The sequence below is a fragment of the Mya arenaria genome, chromosome 14 (assembly GCF_026914265.1).
Source record: "Mya arenaria isolate MELC-2E11 chromosome 14, ASM2691426v1".
Lineage (NCBI taxonomy): Eukaryota > Metazoa > Mollusca > Bivalvia > Myida > Myidae > Mya > Mya arenaria.
In genome coordinates this window covers 47,948,955-47,975,274 of record NC_069135.1, presented here as the reverse complement: position 1 = coordinate 47,975,274, position 26,320 = coordinate 47,948,955, and the positions used below count along the sequence as shown (strand labels likewise).

The window sequence follows — 26,320 nt, the reverse complement described above, 5'->3', positions numbered from 1 at the left end:
TAGTCGTTGTTATTGCTCTCTTGAAAAATATAGCTTGTTCTTATCCAAGTCGTATGTCACCTAGTGTTCAAACTCGTGACTTCACGATAGACACAGAAACGTTCATTTAACAGCAAGTACAGAACAATGTAAATAAAGAAAGGTTATATTGCTTCATAAACATTAGACAAATTCAGAAGGATAGTTCTATTATTATGGTTTTTGAAGGTGGGTGTTAGGTTAAGAAAAAATAACCTGTCGAACCTTGAAAACGATCCAGTGATTCTTCCAATAAAATATCATATTTCAAAACTTAAAGTGTATTATTTTCATAATCAAGTCAATCATAAAGGGAGAAATATAACCGAAAGAGCGCTACGGTCTGCCGGTCTCAGGGTTGTAGGTTCCAAAAAGTTGGTTTCTTCCATAACATCTTGTTACCGTCAGATCGCCTTTCTCCCGGTCCACCCCGTCCTTATATTGTTGTAGATGCGTTCGGACCTTGGGAAGTTGTGATTCGTCGGACGAGAGGAGGCCATGCTTGTAGTATACGTTGGGTTAATATGTTCACATACCTTGTGATAAGAAGTTGCATATAGAGGTTGTCGAGTCCATGAGTGCTTCTTCTTTCATAAATGCAATGCGTAGATTGATTACAATCAGAGGTAGAGAAACAAGTTTTGTTTATGGACAATAAATTAGTTCGATTTTCCTAATTCCTTCTTCCTTATTCAAAATAGATAATTGTTGATATGCATAAAAAGATTTCTTTGTTATATGTTTCGTATTTTCATAACAATTAAACAACTTTGTGAATAAAATAATGCACAAAAATAGAAATAAATCGAATAAGGAATAAGGAACTAGTTCCCTATTCCTAATTCAAACCCGAATAAGGAATAAAAACTTTTCAAGTAATGCATTTTTGTCAAATAACTATGCATTGTCTATTCCAAAGAGTTTTAGTGCTTAAAGTGCTTTTAAAACGCTCCAAAATCCGAATAAATAACGAAAAATACTCAATTTAAAAGTGCTCTTGAAAAGACAATGCATTTCTTTAAACGTTTTAATAGACCACTCCTGCACAGTTACTTTATCAAAAAGTGATAAAACGAGTAAGTGATTTTCTTTACGTTTTCAAGATTTATGTTCCTTATTTTGAGTTTGGTACGTTTTTAAAGCACTTTAAGTACTAAAACTGTCTTAAATAGAAATTGTATTTCTGTAAACTTTTTATGTAGACCACTTCTGCATATTTATTATTATTTATATAAAATATGTCTTACTTTAAAAGTTGAAAATTCACCGTTTGTGTTCCTTATTTGAGTTTGAATAAGAAATAAGGAACTAGTTCCTAATTCCTTATTCCTTATCTCAAATTATTTGATAAGATCAATGTGCAATTGATATTTCGTCAACAAATAGCATATGAAGCACTTAGAAATTGAGTATTTATTCGTAAATCCTGTTCTTTATTCGTTTTTGAGCGTTTTTATAGCACTTTAAGTGCTAAAACTCTCTTGAATGGACAGTGCATTTCTTAAAAAAAAATATAAAGACAACTTCTGCAAACTGATTTTGTCAAAAAGTGATAAAACGAGTAAGTTAACTTTTTGACGTTTTCAAAATTTCTGTTTCTTATTCGGAGGTCGGTACATGATTAAAGCACTTTAAGTACTAACACTCTCTTGAATAGACACTGCATTTCTTTAAACTTTTTATGAAGACCACTTCTGCATAGTTATTTGATCAAAAAATGTCTTTCTTAAAAAGTTGAAAATTCACCGTTTCTGTTCTTCATTCCTTATTCAACTTACTGTGCGGTTTAAGTACTTGAAACACTCTATCCCTTTAAATAAGTTAATGCATTTATTCAAATTGTTTAATAAGATCATTGTTTATATTTCGTCAAAAAACGAATAAATTAAGCACATTGAAATCGAGTTTGTTTCGTAAATTATGTTACTTATTCGGATTTTGGAGCGTTTTCAAAGCACTTTAAGCACTAAATTCTCTTGAATAGACAATGTATTTCTGTAAACTATTTATGTAGACCACTTCTGCATTGTTATTTGCAAAAAAATGTATTACTTAAAACATTTTTATTCCTTATTCGAGTTTGAATAAGGAATAGGGAACAAGTTCTTTATTCCTTATTCGATTTTTTTTTCGTGCATTATTTTATTTACAAAGCTGTTTAATTGTTATGAAAATACGAAACACATAACAAAGAAGTGATTTGATGCATATCTACAATTATTTATTTTTAATAAGGAATAAGAAATTAGTTACCTATTCCTTATTCGAAAAAGGAATAAGGAATAAGGTGTAAGGAACTAACTTATCGTCCATGTTTTGTTTGAGCAGTGGAGGAGTTGTCTTTATAAATTGAGTATTTCTGTGTCGAAGATGTTATTTTCAAGAAGTTTCTTTCTAAAAAAGGTTGTCTGCGGTTGTTCAATTTTTCACAACCGCCCCCCCCCCACTTGCCACTTGGGAGGCGTCTGGGAATTGATGATTATGATTATCAGAACTATTTCAAATGCCATGTTGATATGTGTTTCTGCTTAAAGCTGGTGACTTGTTATCTTGAAAGATAAAGACGTTCATAGATCATAGAAACAATTGGCCTCTTTGTGTTGTTTTGAGGGTGTTTCCAAGTAGTGCTCACAAGGTAAGAAAGGTAGAAGTTAAGACTTTCAAAGAAGGCAGGTGTCAGACATATCTACGCCCTATTTCTGACTTTATTAAGCTGGTTTCAGAGTAATGAGTATACTGTGGCAACCCTTTAAGATATTTTTTTGAAAGAATCATGACATTTACACCTGTTTTAATATGAGACTGTATTGTGGAAATATTGATAAAAGACCATTGATCATATTTGTGCAAAGATCTTGAAAGGTTAGTAAAGACGATTTCAAATTAATATTTTAATACTTTTGTACTTTCAGCTAATTTATACAGTGATATTTTATAAAATATCAGATGGAGGGGGGGGGGGGGGTATTGTGGACCATAATCTCGGATACATTCAAAAGATATTTTATGCTATAGACGTTTAAGAATTCCGTCTGGACTAGTTCCGAAATATAACCAATTGTGTGCTGAATTAGGGTTAGGTTTAAGGTTATTATGTATTCATATCCATACCAAACTTATCCATTTTTGTGATATTTACCGATTTTATTTTACCCCATAATGTTTAAACTTCATTAAGTATATATATATTGATTTTCAAAAAATGAGGGACAATTGTTTTGTCTTCGAGGTGATACAAAAATAATCTATGTGACATTTTTCGACAAGTTTGTGATTTGTTACCTATTATAAGTATATTTGTTATTAAACCATCGCATGTTGTTGTTTTACACAATGTTTCGGACCATTAATGTTACTACACACGTGTCAATTTTTATATGGATATACATACAAAAACATATTTATTTGCGTGACATTTTTCGACTTTAATGCGCTTTCCTCTGCATATTACGACCAGAAATTGTTTTTGTTGTTTAGTCATCCATTTGATTGGTATTACTCCCTGTGATTGCAATTTGTTTGACAATCGAGTTATGCTTTGCTCGTGTCATTGAAGTTACTACTACCATCGTTCAAAATGAAACACGTACTATTCTAACCACCCTCTTTGTCAGTGTTGCCTCTGTCGTCTCTGATACCACTACCAACGCCGCTGTTAAAGCTATCGTCATAATCGTTACCTCGTCTTCTCGCAGTTCCTATCGGTCGGTTAAATAATTGAACAAGTAAACTATTTATTCATCAATTGCATACATTAAAATCTCTGGTATAGTGTAATCAAGTCGCGCTGCTCTTTCGTTTTGTCAGTATTAAATATAATATTCTTTTATCTCATCCAAGTCTTCATCTGTTTCAACATCTATCAAATGTTCATTTATGTCCGCCGCTTTATTAGTATTTAATAAAGTGCCTTACCAATTCTTTGGTCGATATGTTGTTATGGTTTTCTCGACATTGTTTTAAACCATCAAAGTCGATAACCTGACATCATTATAATATTTTATAGTAGGAAATATCTAAAAAAATCATATCCTAAAAGAAATGGATATCTTACAGCCTCAGGTGACAATAATGCGTGAACTCGTGTGTATAAAATGAATTGGGAAGATATAATATGTCAACTATCAAATTGTTATTTTAAAAGTGTTAAATATGTGGGTAAAATCACAAAACTCATAAAAAAATATTGTTGAAAAAAAGGATAAATGCCGAAAGTTATCCGAGAACAAAAACATCACAAAGAGCTCGAAAAATGTCACAACGCTGCCTATATGTCGAACCTAAGTCGAAAATCAAATTTAACATTGGTCTGGAAATCATAACTTGAAAACAATCGATGTCAGAACAAAAAATGCTTTAATTTAAGTAATAAAAAAGGTTAAATCAATCACCAGCAAAACCAATTAGTCAACATGATAATTTTAAAGACATTGAATCATGACGTCGAATCAGTTTTAAAAGCTATAATCAATTTTATAAACTTATCAATCAGTCCTACACATTGTCTGTAAATGAACGAATTGAGCATAAGCAACTGTTCTAATTTATCAAAACACGCTTGATAACCAGAAATCAAATATGGTTCACCGGTCCATAGCATGAAACTATATAGTGTACATTCAATAACAAAGAAAGAGATGTGCGAAGTACTCTTGATGACGATCAATTAAATATAATTCATAATAGTCCAGTGACCCTGTGGCTGAAAATGCAAATAAAGGAGAGAAAAATGCACTGAAATAATTCTTGCACATTTGTATTGTTTGATATCTGCTGTGTGCGGAAAAAAGTGCAAAATGTTATTAAGTCACAACATAATGTTGTTAAACGTGATTTTGCATGTTAAAAACCTCTCTATTTAATAGATATTATACAGCAGCATAACATACCTATTATTAAGTCACATCATAATGTTGCTAAATGTGATACAGCATCAAAGTTAAAAATTGTTAACATAAGTATGAATTTCTAGAATTTGTCTGTATCAAATGTGGATTTAGCAATAAAAAAAACAAAACAACTCTATTTAATAGATATTATACAGCATAATAGCATACCTTATATTAAGTCACATCATAATAACTCTATTTAAAGGAGAAAAAAATGCACTAAATTAATTTTGGCACATTTGTTTTGTTTGATATCTGCTGTGTGTGGACAAAAGTGAAAAATGCTATTTTTGGGGTAAAAAAGTTAAAAATTGTAAACATAAGTATGAATTTCCGGAATGTGTTTGTATCTAATGTGGATTTAGCAATAAAAAACCCCAAAATACTCTATTGAATGGATATTATACGGCATCGTAACATACTTAATATTTAGTCACATCATAACGTTGTTAAACGTGATTTTGCACGTTAATTTTTTTGTTATTTGTCTTTATCAAAATATCATCTAGCAATAGAAAAATCAGAATAACTATATTTGTTAGATAGTAAACAACACCATATCATATCTAATGTTTAGACTCATCATATTTTGTTAATTTTGATTTTTGTGGTAAAAAGTTAAAAAATGTAAACAAAAGTATGAATTTCTGGGATTTGTCTCTATCAAAATTGGATCTAGCGATAGAAATATCAGAATAACTATACTAATTAGATATTGCACAACACCATAACATATCTAATGTGTAGACTCAGCATAATTTATATTGTTAAAGGTGATTTTTGGGGTAAAATGGTAAAAAAAGTAAAGTATGAATTTCAGGGATTTGTCTATATCAAAATTAGATATACATATATAGATAACAGACAAAAATATATGTATTAGATAGTTTACTGCAACATATTATATCTAATGTATAGACACATCATCTGTTGTGAAAAAGGACGTAAAAATATGTAAGCAAAAGTATACATTTCTGGTAATTTTCTACATTGAAGTTCATTTTAGCAATAAACTGTATCTAATAAATAGTATACGCACCATAACATACCTTATATATTGACATTAATTAAATATGAGTTTTGGGGAAAAATGTTTGAAAACAAAATAAAGTGGGAATTTCTTGAGTATGCCAAGAACTGGACGAAATTATACTGAAAGGGTACCTAAGTCACTGTATTAAACTGCTCTACAATTAACTTAAGTTGCAGATTATCATAATATGAGAAAGGTGATTATTTGGTTAAAGTGTCATATACTAACTATAAATTAGCGTGAGAATTGTTTGAATTTGCCAAAAGTCATAATGGAATTTAGCGTTAACATATCAGCTCAGTTAAAATAATAAACAGAAGCTAAAATTTCTGGAATAATAATAATAATAATAATTATTATTATTATTATTATTATTATTATTATTATTATTATTTAAACTTATTTATCGTTAGATGTATAATCAATCTTGGCAAGGAATTGAAGTCAACGTCATACAATGTTTAATATAACGGCGTCTCTTTTTGCATCAAAACCAATGACGTTGATATAAACAGAAATATGATATACACACAACAACTTGGACTAATAAACTTTTATATGATATTTAATCACGAGGACTTAGTTATTGCGCAGATGCTCATGTGGAATGAACATATGTTAATGTGAAGTCTGAACGTGTTGGGGGTTTGACAAGTGGTCGGGGTATGAATAAGACTTTAAATATTGTTGGGATTCTGTCGTGACCTTCTTGCTGTGACAAAAACAAAGATAAGAGTTTGTTACACTGCACTTGCAAGAAACATAATGTGAAGCAGATACGTAGAGTATAGCCAGTGTAGTTGCATTATATCAGGGTAATGCTAATGAAGCAAAACAGATTTGTGAAAATGTGGTAGATAGAGTGGTTGGCAAAACAATGAAAGAACTCACGTTTAGAAAGAAAGACACCGTTGTGCTTATGAATGACAATGCTTGGGTCAAAAGGATGATGAAGTACTATATGTTAATTATAACAGTTTGGGGGTATTTCTACAATATGTATGCGTAAAGCTACAGAAACAAGCTCAGTAGTAAAAAGTTTAAACATTAACCTGGTTTAATGGCACTGGGTAAACGCCAAAGACATAGAACAAGTTCAAACGGGAAAGGAAACACTGTTTAGAACCCGTTCAAAAGGGTTTGGGAAGAAATGAGTCACAAAGTACTATATCAAATGACAACTGAAACAGCACCAGTTCAGGCTCATATTATGAAAGTCGTACAGTGCGCTTGTCAAACTGTCTGCCATAGAGTAGCATACAGCTGCAAGAGGGTTGGATTAGATTGTGTTAAGCCTGCTTCGCATGCAAATGTTGTGGGGATGCCATCGGCGTTTTAGGTTGTGCATAGCTTATGTTACAATAAGCCACTTACATTGCTACTCTAATAATTTAAACATAAAGATCAATGTATGTAAAATTAACCAATTATGTTACAAAATATTTACAAATTCACTTTTAGAATAAAACATAAAATGTAAAAAGTTACATATTTGAGGCTTATATTCATTGTTTGTGATCAAATTACAGAAATCAACATTTTCGTTTTTGCTTTCATTTCTTTTTATCTAATTACAACATGTCCTGTTTGATCTGATAGCATACAGGTTTCCAATGTTATTTTCCACGAAATGCAGCTCATGTCAGTTCTGATAAAAAGTCATTTTTGTGATATAATTGTTCAGTCGTTGATCCAGGTCGATACTATGCAAATAACAGAACTTCGCAAATATATTTCTTCTTTTCTCATTTCTTATTTGGTTAATATTTCACATAATATTCAACCATATGAGCTGTTTCTATAGTTTAAAGTAAATAATTTTTCCATACTTGGCAATTGAACATGTAATTGATAGATTTAAAATAGTCCCTGTTTTGTTATGTTTCACCCTAAAAATCGCACTGCTTACAACACGATGATTTCATACTTTAGGTATGATATACTTTAATATAATAATATAAAAATCAGTAATTCTGGTAATTTTGTTGAAAATTTGACCAAATTATTGACAAATCCAGAAATTGTCATTTTGTCTAATGTTTTAAACTTTCACACAATACGATCTTTCTATACTTAAGATTTACTATAATGTTACACCATTTAAATAAGTGAACGCAATAGTTCTCGAAAGATGAAATGAACGAAGCTTGTAGTCGGTTGATGTGGTCAAGATTGATTAGATAAAATAGTTTGTTATGTATAAATGCAATAAAGCTTTCTTAATAAGGTCATAGAATGGATAGCATTCGGTACTGTTTTCCTATACCTGAACCAACCGTGTAGGATGTCATCAATCCAACAAAAAGTTACTTATCCCAATGTGTTTTCATTATTGTCTGTTTCGTAGCTGATAAATAGTAATGTTCCGTATGCTCGAATATAACCAATTTTTTGAAGAGTGGTGTCCCCTTGACAAATACACACCTTTTTGTAAACAAATCTGTTTTGGTGATTTAATAATGAAAAATAGAATAGAGTACTTTTCTTTTTCTTAAAATAAAAAGGACACTTAGTTACAAGGTAACAATACAATCAACATATTGCTTTGAAAACAGTAAAATAATGACTTTGTAAAGCATTTCGTTAGACCATTAGATCGATGTCACTGATGCGAATCGATGATGTAAAACAGCTTACGTAACAATTGGTTATCGATAAAGTTAGTTCAGTCTAGCAATATTATACTATAAGTATAAGAGAGGATGAAAGCAGTCTGAGTGAAGTCGATAATAGCACAAATAGTATCAAACATTGTCGACAAAACGACGCAAAAAGAAAGGGAAGAAAGAAAGAAGCAGACACGGGAATACTGGTGAGATAGACGAAGCCTCAGAAATGACGGAAAACCCCCCAGAAAAGTCCACAGAAAAACAAGAAATAGAAACTGTTTTAGAAGACGACGATTATGGAAATCTTACGGATTCTCTCTATTAATAAAAGTCAAGAAGAGCTGAAACATAAAACTGAAAGATTGAATGAAGTTGTATGGAAAAAAACAGGCGTTTAAAGATATTATTAAAGAGATAGTGAGTGAGGAAAGCGTTTGACGACAAGATCGATAGATTAGAGACCATATTATTTGATATCGAAAATGAAATGAAAATCTTCGAAAACAACTTCAATCTGTCAAGAAAAATCAAATAGTTGTTGGCTTATTACTGGAAAAAGAGTGAGGTTGTGCACACAAACTGCTTTAAACCACTAGTAAATTTACATTTTACCGTTCCAAGGCGGTACCTAACAATCCTTGATAAACATACCTGGTTTTATATATATATACAAAACTCCACAAACAGCACAGTGCATACATACTATATATATGTATATATAAACAGGTATGTTTATCAAGGATTGTTAGGTACCGCCTTGGAACGGAAAAATGTAAATATATATATATATATATATATATATATATATATATATATATATATATATATAGTATGTATGCACTGTGCTGTTTGTGGAGTTTTGTGCTGTTCTTCCATGCTTCTTGTTTGTGATTTTTTGTTTTTATGTGCTATGTCTTTGGCGTCTACCCAGTGCCTCTGGGTTTATGTTTAAACTGTTTGCTACTGAGCTTGTTTCTGTAGTTTTTCGCATAAATATTAAGAACATACGGTGTTTACACAAGAAGGTAAAATAAACGAACTTGAACAATACTCTAGAAGAAACAATGCTCTCATTTCATATTGGCCTAGTTATTTGTCCATGGTTAGCTGACCGAGGACAAATAACTGGGCCAATATAAAATCACTTAATTAAAAAGTATTTTATTATTTAACTATTACTATTTTGGTTAAAAACATTCTCATAACTTACCTTAAGTCCACATTGAAGCCGTTTTTATCCCTTATTCATTCATGGTGTCTGCATATACTTATGAATAAAGCATTTACATTGTAAGGAAGCATGTCTTTTCGTCTTAATTTGGTAAATCGTTTGCCAAAACGTCAAATGTTTCACCTTCGTCGTCCAATTTGTCGCTGTACAAACTCATGATACTATCAAAACAGTAGGAAAACTGAAACAAAATGGCTATCTTTAAAAATATTTTCCAGCATATTTCTCATATAAGGCGAGTTTCTACAGCCAATGAAAATGGCTAATTTTTCAAATTCTATATTAGGCAAGTTTTGTAGCCAATCTAATCAGAGGAAACTCATATTATCCGAGTTTCGTTGATATTGGCCGAGTTTGGTCGATATTAAGCGAGTTCTTGCATATATTGCCTTCAATTGCCTAGTATTAGTACCGCACTTGTCTCGGTATCTCGTCAGAAAAGTGATACTTATATTTGATTAGTTATATACAATACAATGAATTTGCAAAAGAATTGTACGCGTACACAACTTACACAAGAATAGAAATTAAAAAATAACTTAACAGTTTAATATAAATATTTAGATACTTATATTTCTACCCATTATTGCTTTACAAATATGTATTGTGCAATGTGACTAGCACAGCTTTAACTTTCCCTTTTTGAAAGGTCATGCTTAACTTAAATGAATATAGCATACGCTTTTTTACTGACTGCAATTGATTTTCCAAATATACCACATTACAAATGCATGTGGAGGAAAAGTGCACGAATAATTTGCTAACCTTGAGCAGAAACGCGCTGAAGGAAAACCAATAAATACCCAAAAGGTTAAAAATGAGAGAATAACAGGTATAAAAAAAAATCTTAAACGAGAAAGTGAGATGTGATACACAATTATACTCTAAAGATAAAAAAATAAAAAATACGACACGATACCTGTTAAAGAAGATTTAAAGAAGATAAAAAACATGCATGTGAAGGTCTTTTGACCAGCAAAGAATGTGAACTAGCCCTATAAGATATGCAAATCAATAAAAGTCCGGGTTCTGATGCATTAACTGAAGAATTTTATCAAACCTTTCGAAAAGATATACAACAACACCTTATTAAATTACTTAAGTCTTCATTCACTACAGGACAATTAACACAACTTCAGAAACAGGGGCTAAAAACACTCTTACCGAAACTGAATAAGGACCTTGATGAATTTACTAATTGGAGATCCATTACTTTACTAAAGGTAGACTATGAAATAGCAACTAAACCCATAAAAAGTCGAAAATAAAAAGTTTTACCATCAATTATAAGTCATAAGCAATCTGGGTTTGTTAAGGGAAGATATATAGGAGAATAATAGGAGGGTAATTTTTGAAATCATAGAATATTAACAAGAAAAAAAAAACAGGACTCTTATTTTTGACCGACTTTGCAAAAGCTTTTGACAGCTTAAACCACAGTTTTATCATTGAATGCATAAAATCATTGAAGTTTGGACCAGCTATTTTAAAATGGGTAACCCTATTCTACAATAACATTCAGGGTCTGATAAATAATAATGGAAATATATAGCAGTCATTTTTTACTAGAAAAAGGCGTTTGACAGGGCTGCCCATTGTCGGCGACATTGTTTATAATTTGCTTTCATTATTTACTTATATTGTACTAAACTATGACATAAAAGGAATTCAAAGTAATGCCAAAATTATAAAGCAGACCTTTTTTGCCGATGAGTCAACATTTTTTAATAATGGTGACAAGAAATCCTTTGAAACACTTTTACAAACCTTAGAAATGTTCTCAAAATGCTCAGGTCTAAACCTGAACACCAATAAATCAATCATTATGAGGTAGGGATCATTAAAAACTCAAATATACAATTGTGTAATACCAAAAAAAATGTATGGATATACGCTTATGCTACCGCTTTAGGAATGACACTTACAAATGATAAAAATGCAAATATTTCAAGAAATATTGATAAAAAAATTCAAGAGGTTAGAAATGTATTAAAACAATGGCATCACAGAAAACTGTCACTGATCGGAAAAGTTACGGTAATTAAAACATTTGCTTTACCTAAGCTCATTTATCCATTTACTGCACTCGCTTATCCAACTAAACAAATGAAAGATGATATAGAAAAAATCATATTTGATTTTATGTAGGCTGGGAAACTCGATTAAATAAAAAAGAAATATCCTTTACCAAGACTATGAACACAGTGGACTTAAGCATGCAGATATAGAATCATTTTTAAACTCAATTAAAGCATTATGGATGAAAAGATATATGGACACTAATCGGATACTGGAAAATATTCTTCCATAGAAAACTAAAGAACTGCGGTCATGAATCAGATTTTGATCAAACTGTTATAAATTATATAACATTAGAAGGATCTTTACTTAATGATGTAATAAAATCTTAGTTGAAAATAAAAACCACGTTTTATGAAGAGAAGTCTTGAGAAGAGATAAAAAAAACGGTCATACCCTGTATTTTAAAGAATGGTATCAAAAAGGCATACAATCCTTCGAACACATGTACGACTACAGGGTAAATGAGTTTTACAGTTTTGAAGAAATAAAACGCTTATACAACATAAATAAAAACGATTTCTTTAAATATCCGACACTAGTTAATCGTATCCCTATTCAGTTGAAAACAAGATTAAATCCGAAAATATCAGTCAAAACAGACCAAAAAAAAATACAGATAGGATAAATAAATTGAAACAAACAAATAAATTTCTATATTGGATACAACGAAAAAAAATCAAGCCATCATCAGAAACTAAATGACAACTTACATTCCCAAATATAGAAAATATCGGAAACCCTTACCCTAACCCACCTTCGGGTGATAATCGCATAATGGTAAGCAGCAACAAATTATTAACCTCTAAATAGTCCTTGTCTACTATTTAAAGAGGCGCAAGTGTTGTCTCGCACCTTGTGAAGCTATTCGGCTAACATTACTCAACAAATGTCTTCTCCTTTGTTTTGACCAAATTCATTTCCGAAATAAATGGCCGCTCAATACCTACACCAGTATGAAAAAACCTGAAATACACCGCTCAAACCACTAGGATATCTGAAGATCTAACATTGAATGTTTTAACGCCCGCCTCTTGTTAGGATGAAAACAACGCCTTCTTGTGAAATATTTCAACATTGGCACCTTCAAGACTTGTAAGATTTTAACATATTTCTCTGAAAACAACAGGGTCTCAAAACTTGTCTGCAAAGTTGTCAAATTTCCACTGGTCGTAAAGTAAAATTTATATTAAAAAATTTAGTTCCCCCTTATTTATCAATTTATATTTATGTTTGTAAACTGCATTTAAATGAATTTTCACGCTGTATTGAGAAAGAATTAAAAATATATATTTGAGATACCTTTTTATATTATTGTGCTTTAACATTAAATTGATTGCAACTCTATTTGATCTTACCCATTGTATACCTGAAACAATAATAACCAAATCTCTGTCTATTAACGTAATTATGGTTACGTAGGTTTTATCACTGCATCAAATTAGAAATGAAACCAGACTATAAGGTGTGTATAACTAACGTGATTTATTGTGTAAAGAGTATTCATAGTTTACCAGCATCAATCATTATTATGCAAAATATAGCTAAAAGTAACGTAAATTACACTCGCGTTATCTGTACAACCATAAGAAAGTTTAGGGATTTATTGATGAAATTGTCTAATACATATTTAAAATATAGAATACCTCTTTCATCAAGCAAAATATAATGACCTTATTTGTATAAGCACTCTGTGTAACATATCATTTCCAAAAAAAACGATGCTTTTTATGTTGTGTTTTAACAGTAACGTAACTTACATCAATTCTCGCGGTATGAATTATTAGAAAACCTTCTTAGAACTTAAGAACGATGAATTACCAATTTTAATCTTATAAACGATCATAATACATGGAAATAGTACAGATAAAACTTAAAAGTAAATCCTTATGGTAACGCAGTCAAATAGTCCGTTACTCACTAATGCTCGCTTCCCCAAAGCGTCAACATATCTCATTTTGTGGCGTTTTGCTTAAGCTTTAAGAAAATATCCCTGGGGGGAGCAGAATCAATTGGCAGCTTAGGGTCTTAATATTTTATGATTTATAATCAAACGAATTTACCAATTACAGAAAAATATAAACTGTTCAACACATTAGTCGCAACCATACTAAACCATGGCGCTGATATTGGATATCACGAACGTAAAGACATCAAACTTATCCATAGCAAATACTGCAAGAATATATTATGTTTAAAAATCAACAAATATCGGCGCATTAAATGGAGATCTTCGGATACTTCCAATGGAAATACAAATGAAAATCATTCTGAATAAATACTCGTCTAAATGACTTAAAAGTGACTAAAATTCTTTATTATTCAATTCGTATAGTATGCTTATTAGTACAGTGGACAATGGATCGATAAATAAAGCCAACTGTTCATTTCATATAAAACGCATTCTACAAGAATGCGGAATGAATGACATATAGGTAAACCAAACGAGAACTTAAATTAACACTACAAAATTATTCAAAGAATAACATACATTTATAAACAATCATGGTACCCAAGAATAAACAACTCAAGAAAAACTTGAAACATACTGTCTATTTAAACACAATTTTGTTCTTGGAAATTATCTAGACCGAATTAAATGTAAAATATTCAGAAAAGCATTAACAAAATTTAGAGCCAATTCTCACACACTACAAATAGAAACGGGGAGATATTTCAATATACCAAGAACACAGAAAATGTGTACAAACTGCAGTCAAAACGAAGTATAATCGGAATACCATTTTCTTTAAGTATTCCCAAAATTCCGGGATATACGTAAAAAAATTTTTAAATCATACTATTGAAACTGGCCTAAAAAACCATAAGCACAATCATGAATGTGGCAAAATATATATACCATGCAAATAACCTCAGAACTTATATGACAAGACAAGACAAGACAAGACATTTATTTTGTGATTAAGGCCTCCAGCCCCTGACACAGTCATGCACAATATTACAAATATAAACACAGTACAGTGTTTTAAGTGAACATTTACACAAACATATATATATATATACATGAATGTACATGAACATGCATGACACACCTTTTAGGTTTTACACTAAGACAGGACATCAAGTATATACTGTCGTCTCTTAAATGCAATATATAAATAAAGGGTAATATCTTGAATAATCCTCTCATTTCTAGATGCTAGTTAGATATGCATCTTATGGATATTTGTGTTGGTCCTGTATTTACTCGGTATAAGTGACACTCGCAAATCATCATACACCGGACACGAGAAAAGAAAGTGGTGCTCATCTTCTACCTCCTGTTTATTACATAATTTACATAGTCTCTGGTTTCGAGGGGTGCCAGAGTAACGTCCTCTTTCGATTTCTAGCATATGGACACCACTACGAAACTGAGCATAAGCATGTCTGTATTTCCTTAGCAAAAGTAAATCACAATATGTCTCTCTTTCATAGTTGCATTTGATGTTTTTATACAATATAAGCTTTGGTGACATTTCTAGATTACTGAACCATCTCTGAAGATGGGTGTCTTTTAATCGTTCGGTGAACTGATGCAGGAACAACTTTTCATTTATAACATCTTAGTTTATCCATATAAAGTTCAAACCATTATTTTGCAAAAGCTGCCGCACACAGCTTACCCAATTTACATATCCTAAGTTATCTAATTGTAATATATAATAGCATTTCTTTGGATATCTCTCATTTGGCATTCGAAGTAATCGGAGCCAGTATTTAACAGTCCTTTTCATACTCTCAATCCACATTGGAAACCTACCACAATCCCCTAACACAGCTGCATTACATGACTTTATGTTAGTACAAAGAAACATTTTACAGGCAAAAAGCAAAACATTTTCGAAAGCATGTCGTTCACAAAATCCCCACAATTCCGAGCCATACAACATAATTGGGGAAATTTTTACATCAACTATTTTAAAAAAGGTACTACTGGAAAGCTGACCATACTTATACAAACTAGGAAGGATAGAATTGAGGGCACGTTTCCCCTTTATTGCCTGTTCTGAAGCCATACAGTCAAGTGAAAGTTTAGGTGTGAATACTGCACCCACATAAGTAAATTTATTCACAACCTCAATGACAATTCCACGGTAAGTCCAGCTTTCTGCCCTTGAGAGATGCCCGCCATTTTCAAAAACCATGTCTTTTGTCTTCTCTGTGTTAACACACATACTATACTCAATACAAAAATTAGACAATATTTTCTAGTTTTCTAGTTTTCTGCAACTAATTCACTATATATCCACGGTTGAAATGTCATTTGAAAATTTATAAAACTTTTAATTCATAGCAAGTTGGCCAGTTGTAGTAATAAACAGGAACATACATAAACACGAATTAGCTTATGATATTCACCTTTGGATAAATACTACTCCTTCTAACATCTGTAAAACAAACATTCGGACTTTGGTGAATATTTTGTATAAATTTTTGTTCGAGCAAATTGCTAATGACAAAATGATTTTATATAAGCAGTCTATATTTACCTTTAATTGCAAAATAGTTCACTTCTACTGATTAACAATCATTTACCTTTTTGTCTACATTTTATTATTATGCTTTTGCTAAATTTACCTGTTTTCTCGTCAACTATTTTTATGCTTGAGGCATAATTGCCTGAATGCATTAAAAGTTGTTGTTGTTGTTGTTGTATGTAAATAGTTCATTGCTTTGCATATTAACATCTTTAATAATTATGTGAAATAATAATTTATGAATTATGTGTCTTAATTAACATATATGATTATTTCAATTAGCCTTTAAGGGTACTAAGTATTTCCTTCAAACTGCTGGATCATACTTTGTCTTTATGAATCGTTCAAACACGTCAAGTTAAAAGATTAATATATGAACTGCACTTCATATTTTTCGTTTTGAAATACGGTATTTTTAAACCATGCTGTTATATTATACATGTTGTAAACTCAAAGTCGCCAACAAATAGATAGCTGTATACGTTTAAGGGATTCATATGAAGTAACTTTTTGGCATTTTGGGAAAACACTCTATTTAATAGTTTTGGAGTTTGTTCGATTGGAAGGAATTCTTGTTATTGTCATAGGTTGGGAAAAGAACATACATTTAACTATCTCCTCTTACAACAGTGAAAGGTTATCAAACATAATATTAATATCGTACCCCGATATCACTTTCAGCAAATTCAACAAATTGAATATGTTTCCGGTGTGCCTCGCTATTTAGAAGATCGTTTTACGTTATTTATTGCATTTGCGAAATATTTCCTATTTCTAAAATGGACAGGAAATAAACATTTAGCATCGAAAGAGAGCTATACTGTGTGGAAAAGGCAACATATCCTAAGGCATTGAGTTATGATCAACCCATTACAAATAAATTTCCACTTGGTTTTATCAATACCACATAACATTTAGCCCCTGTGTCCACTCACATATTTACGTTTTAGCATAGGTACCAGGATGTGATCTACGATGCTCTCTCTATATCTAAGATTGCGAATGCTACTTGAGATTGATATTTGCTTAATTCTGAGTGATGCATAACAATTTATAGTTGTTATACTTTTAAATCAATCCAATATTTGCACCCTGAGAAAAGAATTCCATTATATTACAATATATAAATATTTTCTTCTTGACTAGAAAATTGCTGTCGTTCGCGTCAGGACTGATGCAATATGGATTCCTTGCAAATTTGCGGTGCTTATCTTCGAGTTAGTGAATTGTTTTTAAGACAAACGTGACATACTATTTTCATTGTTAAAATCAAATGGGTTTGAGTTTTGAGAAATGTATTGTTGTCGTATGCGTGAAACATTTGACAGAACATTTCTTTCACATTCTTAGGTGTTGCCTTTTTGCCTCTTTTCAAACAATATGCAGACACGGGTTTACTCAAAGGTATTTTTATATTATCACTATTAAAATCATCACTCGAATATGATTCCACTGAATGCACTATACGTTTTGAGTTGTTTTGAGGTTCAAGGCCTTTTCATTTGTACATTTCTTTGCAAAGTGGTCGTTACGAAATGTTTCATCATACTTTTTTCCGCATGCCGGACACTTCATCACCTCGTGATTTGTCCCAATTGATGGCATTTCATTATCGTCTTTTTTCTCTCTTTTTGTTGACACACTTCAGATACATGTCTCACAAAGTTACTTTTATTGTTAGATTATTCCGATACTCTTCAAATACCAATAACTCTCTCAAATGTGATATTTTCAATAACAAGTGCATTGACATCTTTGACGCCGCAGACAATTCGATCCCTTTTTGCTGACTTTCTAACTTTACCAAATGCATTTGAAATGGCTACAGTCCGATTAATAAGTTCGGAAACTCAACGGTCTTTAAAATCTTCACAATCAGGTCGGAAATGTAACATTATTTGATAGTTTTCGCATTTTAGTGAATATCAAATGTTAAGACTAGTTAAATAGGTTAACATGGCAAATACAGCTTGTAAAACCACAATAATCGATGACAAAACAACCCGGGCTTTTAAAGCAGCACGAACAATGTGAAAAACACAAACAGAATACAATTGTGACCAGAATCAACTAGATAATATGAAAGTATGAAGTAAAGCAAAATAAAATCGTATTAATTTTTAGTTATAGTCAACTTCAAGAACTAAACGAGGAGACATTTGTTATTGCTATTATATAGCTTAAGTTACAAGTATTTGATACTGTAGGCGAACTGTATACACTATGACATATGTTGTTGTTTTTTTTTGTTATATAGGAACCAGCGAGACGAGAAATGTTTTGAATATCGAATCTTATTCAGCATTACGCTACATAGATATGTTTGCTTATCAGTAATATTACTTTTGAGTTATTTTTAGGCTTGTGATGTAATAGATTATTGTTGAATATAGTTTAGGATTGTATTTTGGGTTCTTGATAAATTATACTTTAATGCAACAGATTGTCTTTATTATTGTTTTATATTTCAACGTTTCTTCAGGCACAAATTGGGCATATTCCATGTGTAAATATTTATGTGAAAAACTACAGAAACAAGCTCAGTAGCAAAAACTTTAAACATAAACCCGTTTTACAGCATGGAAAAACAGCAAAAAACTCCACAAATTGCACAGTGCATACATTCTATATATAAGAACTAGGTATGTTTATCAAAGATTGTTAAGTACCGCCTTACAACGGTCAGTAAAATGTAAATTTACTGGGGGTTTAAACTAGTTTGTGTGCACAACCTCACTCTTATCCCAACAATCCCGAATAAAGTAATAACGTAAATGGTTGAAGGTCATCAAATTTGCAGGTGTTTGTTGAACATTTGCCCTTCTAGTTATTGCCATAATCTCGTTTAAAATAGGAATTCTTTAATGTTCTATTCACATATAAAAATAGATGTGTTTATAAAGGATTGTTAGGTACCGCCTTGGAACGGTCAGTAAAATGTAAATTTACTGGAGATTTAAACCAGTTTACGTGCACAAACCTCATTTTTAAATCAAGTCATGTATCCTTAGATATGTCATTATGTTTTTTTAATTATTAGTGAGTTGTTAACCTTTGTGCAATATGTAAGAAATTTGTTAATATAATTACTGCGTTTTACCGTGGAGGCAAAGGCAAACTGTATTTACAGTTCCCATCTCTAAACTTGGCCGACATACGGCTTGGTGCCCTAGCATTTTGCGACATTTGATGCTCTTGTTTATTTTATTTTTAAAATAATCTATGAAAGGTCTCGTTTGCTTTTTGAATTGACATACGTGTCATCACTACTAAAAGTGACCTTACACACCAAACTGTAACCGCAACGTCCAGTCACTTTTATATAACGGCTGCCATAAACAGCATGATATACAAGCTGATCTGGATGCGATATCCCATCTTTAAAAGTGTAAACCATATATATATATATACGGAAAACAAGTGTCCGATTCAATTGTTCAGCAATAAAAAGTTGACGCTAGTCAATAAAGTACCTTTATCAGCGTCGTTCGGTATAACGCGGTCGGTATGACGCAGTCGGTATAACGGCGTCGGGGATTTAACCGCAGCCAAGTGGGGGTTCAAATCACATTATAGCTTTGTGAACTGCCGTATACTGAATGTTTATTTTCCTAAATAAATATACCAGTTGCTTTGCTCTGTAATAAACACACCATTTGGCACTGCGACTTTACGGGTATTTGTAATGCGCATCGAATTGATACACAGTTGACAACAGGAGTTCGTTAATTTATTAAAAATAGAACTTAATTAAAGAGCTAGAATATAATACACGAGCACTCCAATGAGCTATTGGTACTCACATTCATATGCACCACAACTTGCATAAATTCAAGCCTTGTGCAGAAGCAGAATTAGACTTATATTAACTATAAGCATACAGTCCATTAGTTAATATAATATGAACATGTACATTTTATAAACATTTCCAGTATAACAACTTTCAAAATGCATTACATTGTACGTTCGATAGATTTTTGGATGTTTAGATTGAGTCCAAAATATCGCATATTGGATAAAATATGTTAATTCATTGTATCATGGACATTCTCAGAGAAATTGGTATCAAGTGTATCGGTTTCAAGTGTAATACAAAATTTGTCATTCTCGTTCATTCCTTGTTATTGAGTGGGGCGTATGCCATCTGCCCAATACTATCTCTAATCTATGTGAAGCTACTCTTAGTCGTGTTAATGTTGTTCGGAATTTATTGGTTTTTGTGATGTCTAAATATGAGTGATAGTAAAATTGCAAATAGCATATATATTGACGTCTTTCATGATTCTCGCAAATCTTTATTCCATTCTTGCTTGAAACAGTCTCAAGTCCTCATCTAAAAGTTGTGTAAAACAAATTTTGTATTTCAGACAACCTGGTTAAGCCAAACTTCAGCAAACTCGATAGATTCTAACAACTTTTTAAGTTTAACTACCCAATTGATTTCCGCAGTGTTATTTTGTAGATCAGTTAACATCGAGTTATATGCAAGCTTGATGAGTTTTCTCTTATCCGTTATTGTAATTTTAAACCAAAAGCGGATGCTAGATGTCAATCTATTGACAAATAATGGTACTCTACCCAATTATCCATATATAAAGCTTGTATGCGATATAACTACGAATTCATGTTTGAGCAGTTGTTTTCGTCCGTCATTTGTATTGCACGAAAGGAAATGTTCCAACTTTGAACTTTAAGTTAAAGAACACGTACAAAATGAAGGATTTTTTAAACATTAAATTATTATTTTGGGCAGCATTTTGGCAACATCTGCTTGTCCAAAAGTGATGAGTTTAGGTTTCATCAAGGGGAAAATAACTACCCATGATTTAAACAATCCTCAAGTTAATATTTCAACTCCAATGTGTGCAATTAAAAATAAAAAAATCAATGTTGTAACTTATATGCATTTGTCCTGTTGATTTACTTGATAAATTGACTAATATATTTTAAAAATACATTACAAATTGCACAGATAAGAAGGCAAAAAAATGGCAAAACACAGACCCTCTTTAGATCATTTCGGTAATAAGGACTATGGTTGTAAAGTTTCCTCAGTTAATCATTTTTCTTCAGATTTAAAATCTTTAGTGATGAAATGACCAACATTATTGTAGAAGTATTGAGGGCTGAGACAGTCGCAGGATGGGGTGTATTTACAGATGTGTCGTTATCTGAAAAGACTTTATTTATAATTGAATATTGAACTTAGTATTGCATTTTATATTTATAACATATAAGATGCATTCTCTTAACAAGACCTTAAATAGTTCTTGTTAACAACTGTAGTCGAAATATTAACACACTACACATTTGTGTAATAAGTAAATGGGTGGAAAAAACAAAATTCTAGAACGAAATATATAGAAAAATACAGAAAATGCAAACCAATGTCTAAAATTGAACATTTAACGTATCTAGGTCAATACCAAGGTTAACACAAGTGAAATAGGAATTATAGTATGGTAAGAATGAAACTAATTTGGGCGAATGTTTCAAGTTACGCTTTCGTTACTCCTGCGTTATTTATGAGTAACTCATTCATATCAACAGACCTGCGACATTACTACGAATTCGTTTCATAATATAAAACATATAATAATATCACTAATAAAGCAAACATCTGTATTGTTTTCCAAAGAATATTTAATAAAGGCATTTCATAAGTTTTCAAAGCATGGTTTTGATATGCGTCTCTGTGAATTTCTAACGAAATGGTTGATTTTGTTGCGTATTTTGCCAGTTGTGGACATAACGCATGAGCTTTGCTTTTATGTTTGTTTTTAATATTTCACCGGGTAAATTGCAATGTCTTTATTGAACCCTTTGGTTGTGCTGATTGCGAAAAGTGACAACCTTTACGGGTATACATATATTATTAGCATTTGCCAGTTGAAAAGTAGACTATTTAGCGTCAGAAATTAATACTTGTGTAAATGAGATTTTACACACGATGTGTGCAAACATTACCAAAGAAAAATATATTTAACGTACGGATTAATTTCAATTTTACGAACGATTAAAGCACGCTCAATCTTAAAAGGAAAAGGACCATGCATTGCAATTAAATATTCTTGTCTATGAAATATTCACATTGAATACGTGCGGTAGTTTAGAGTCCCTTTGAAATGCAAACCGAAAATGTTCTCAAGATCTGGGGCGTTTTCAAATCGTCTGATAGTACAATGTCGTGTCTTCAATACCTACCGTGCCAGTAGTTGTCTTGTAAATTCATGATTTCACTATATTCAGTACATAGGGGCTGCGTTTAGGATTTTTAATGCCGTTTAATGTTTGGTACACTTGTTAGACTATCATCCCCTATAAGGAGTTGACGGTCTAGTAACATTAGAAATCAGTGTTATTTCGCGTGCAAATCGGTCAATTAACTATAAAACACTTTTCTATTGTGAAATTATGTAGTGGACAATAGCCTGCAAACTATGAACATAGAATCTTAATGCGATTTACCTCAAACATTTTTCTAAAACCATACATATTAAAAAATAGAAATGACTCAACACATATACATAATATGAATAATGCATAAACATGATTCAAAATATGCATGCACGATCGTTGTAATAATAGTTTATCTAAATACAGTGACATTATGCTTTACTACAAACTCAAATGTACACATAAAAAATACATCGACAATTAAACTTTATTTCAATTGGATATTATTTAATTATCACAGCCTTCTTTACTTACTAATCACGAGACGTATATATCATTTTATCAATTAAAATATATATAAACAACTTCTTTTGCATGCAAATATCATGTTCAAACATTAAAACTCGTTTGCTTGTCACAGCATGTTTCTATGTCCGCATCAAAGAGCTCAAGTTTATGTATTTAAAGCTACGCATAAGCTTCCCGACATACTTAGCATCATTATGTCCCAAGTTCCATCTTAACATGTTGTTTCTGGTCATAAGTATCATTTTGATTAAATGAACGAAGATGACACCAAGTGTAAATATATGGCAATATTTCGACTTTAACTCCGTCAATATGATACCCTTTTGTGCTAATTAGCGCTTCAAACATATTTGAGCATAGTTTCGCAGTTTTGTGGAAATATAACGATGGATTTCCCATTCCAAGGAAATGTGTCTTTACGTTTAAACAACACATCCCTAAATAACCTGTCTACAGAAAATTACAGCTTATCAAACCTGCATAAGGGACTTGCTCTTATGTTTACAGTCACAATAGCCGTTTGATTTCACCTCATTATTCCAATATTGTGATCGAATAAGGACTTTTCCAATATATTCTGAGCAAATAAAAGTGAAAATTACTGTCGGTAACAAACTAGGCAATATGTCCCAGAAGTAACCCGAAGTTGCGTGCGCATACAGAATGTATCCCGGTCGTACTATGAGTAAGACAAAAGTAATGTATAAAAGAATGGCAACCATGACTGAGTTCAATTTAACACAATTGCAGTTAAACCCTGAAACGTTGCACTCCTTGTTTGAGAGAATCTTTAGCTCTGTGATGGTGACTTCTGCAAAGAAAAAATCAGAACGACATTCGGTTACATTTATAAGTATTTCGAGATCCAACAATACGTGACGGAGTCAGCCTAATATTATAGTATTTAGAAGTTAACAACTATTTAAATCCAGGCAGTATAACCAAATGTTATTTATGTGTCAACAATGGGGGAACATGTCGATTAGAACACTTTCAGTCATTATGTTGGAGAAATAAACACCAAAGTAAGGCTTTTACTTTTGAATATTTGACAAGTCGGCATGTCCATGTATTTCTGATTTTTAAAATGGAGTAAATTGCATTGTGTCTCTTTCAAGCAGTGTGATGTCGAGCTGAGAGTATACGGCTACGATATAAGATTCGATAAATCTTATAAACATTTTTAAGATAAATAATATAATAATATTTAAAATAAGTTCATACAAGCTATCATACCCGTTTGTTTTGTCCTGTTCGTGTAAAGAGCAGCCAGCACGGTGAACATGACGGGTACGTATATCACTAAATATTCCACCAGAATAGACCATCTTTCCTCGTAAACGTTTTTCTGATACACGGACAAGAATACGTCAAAGTGCTGACTTCCATACGTCCCAAGCGTCACAAACGAATGTTGTTCAACTGGAAGTGGGCTATTTTGAGGCACAATCTTGATAATGGAAAAACTTCCTGTGATGATGCAACCAAGTGTGCCTGCGTATGCTAGACACGATGACATCGACCATTTAAAGTTCTGAACGTAAACATTATGCACGATAAACACGAGCACCACCCCGTTTGCAAACGCCGCCGTCATCGAGTAATCCATGCACGAGCCGACGCTCGGAGGCCCCTGTTTTACGCGTTTTTTCATGTAATTTTCGGCAATTGTCAACATGTACACGCTCGCGATCAGATGCAAAAATCCAGAGAGCACCACTGCGAACAGCGTCGTGGTATTTCGGCAGTACTTCCGGCGTATTAAGACGAGATGACCGACACAGATGGCACCGGCCACAAAGGCCGTGAATATGAAGCCGCTCTGAAAGAGCTGAAAGATGAACATCACAAGACTAAGGTCGTCAGTCTGCTGAGATGCATGAAGGTTGGTGTCCTGACCCATGTATACTGTCTGTGATGATATAACCAACGTAATTTATAGGTATGCAACGTATAGTCCAGTTTTAAGTCAAATAATAACCAAGCACAACAAAGAAACTATTCGAAACAGTTTGCATGTATCAGTTATTAAAGTATGTGTGTTAAACTTACCAACCGCTCGTGAGTGTTTATATCCGTTCATATTAACACAATAAACGACTGGAAGATAACAGCCGATATAATTTACAACAGCATAATTATAAACGTTCAAAAACTATTTTCAATACTTAGTTAAGCACTTTCGTATTTGAATGTTAACATCAATGCCATCTAAGTGTTATTGAAAGAGTTGGAAATAAGATACCTTTAACGGTAACCCAAGCTTTTTAGAGCCAATTTATTTGCGATGCAGTAAGGATACCAGTAGTATATATGGTTATCCGAATAGAATATAACACTTTTAAAACACAATTTAACGATTGAAATCACCCAAATGAATAGATTGTTTTCGTTAACGTTAACCTTGATAACGTCGATAAGTTTTTGCTGATTTTAGCAAGGCAGGACAAGGTCTTCACGAACGTTAGTTGTATCAAAACCAAACGTAGCAACAATGTTTCCGGCTTTCTGATTTTGGATGATTTTTAAGCATGTAAGTTTCAAATAGAAAAACCTACAAGCAACTTGATTACGTGCAATTATGCAATTTATGTTTTATTCCTAAAATATCAGCGCGCTGCGCCACAGGGTGGGGTAAAAAGATAATAATAAAGTTATTTATTTGGCATTGTTCCGTATTACATCCATTAACTTACCTTAATAGGGTCAACTAGATAATGCAACAAACAGATCTATTACTTTCAGTCATACAATTCATAAATTAATCAATTTCAGCGCTCTGCTCCTCGCGGTCGTGAAAAAAGGAGATATTTGGAATATTATTTCTTTATTATTATTTTTTTATATCCGTTTAACAACATAGAACAATTTATATTGAGAAAATGAAAAAGTAGAGTAGAGGTCTAGTGCATTACCTGAAAGACCTTGGCTTCAAACCATATGAAAAGTTGTAGAATTCTTGTGTTGTACCGGTCGTGGTTTTATCTAGCCTAGTATGGGGATTCAAGCAGTTCCAACCCTCAGACAAAGACCACAATTGCGCGATGAGATACGACCTCGGTGTACATAGATTCACCCCAGTTCCCGCGCTTACTGGCGACACAGGACGGAGTCCAACCCCTTACCACCGATGAATCAACATGCTACGCCGCTGGAACAGGCTCGTGCATAAGGGCCACAACACACTGTGTGCCAAGATGTTTGTAATGGACTAATACAGGTGTTCATGCAAATTAGTTAATCGAGGTAAATGAGATCATGACACACATGGGCTA

General features: G+C 32.2%; 1 protein-coding gene across 2 annotated transcripts; it reads right to left on the bottom strand.

The window, feature by feature from the left end:
- Nucleotides 1-20,373: 20,373 nt before the first annotated feature.
- Nucleotides 20,374-25,423, bottom strand: LOC128217770 (uncharacterized). 2 transcript variants are annotated; one of them, XR_008258268.1, is made up of 3 exons: nt 25,098-25,423; nt 24,282-24,876; nt 20,374-23,856 (listed from the first exon to the last, which is right to left on the bottom strand). XR_008258268.1 is itself a non-coding variant. In XM_052925142.1 (2 exons), exons 1-2 carry the CDS (start codon nt 24,946-24,948, stop codon nt 23,516-23,518), a joined length of 1,008 nt encoding a protein of 335 aa, XP_052781102.1. In that variant the 5' UTR covers nt 24,949-25,423; the 3' UTR covers nt 20,374-23,515. The 2 variants fall into 2 exon arrangements, 1 of the variants encoding a protein (XP_052781102.1); XM_052925142.1 differs by having other exon boundaries at nt 24,282-25,423.
- Between the last annotated feature and the right edge of the window lie 897 nt (nt 25,424-26,320).

Excerpts from the sequence above, each read along its gene's own strand:
- LOC128217770 (XM_052925142.1), bottom strand. The coding sequence starts at position 24,948 with ATGGGTCAGGACACCAACCTTCATGCATCTCAGCAGACTGACGACCTT. Across the intron at positions 23,857-24,281 it reads GAACAGGACAAAACAAACGG|AAGTCACCATCACAGAGCTA; the intron begins GTATGATAGCTT and ends TTTTCTTTGCAG.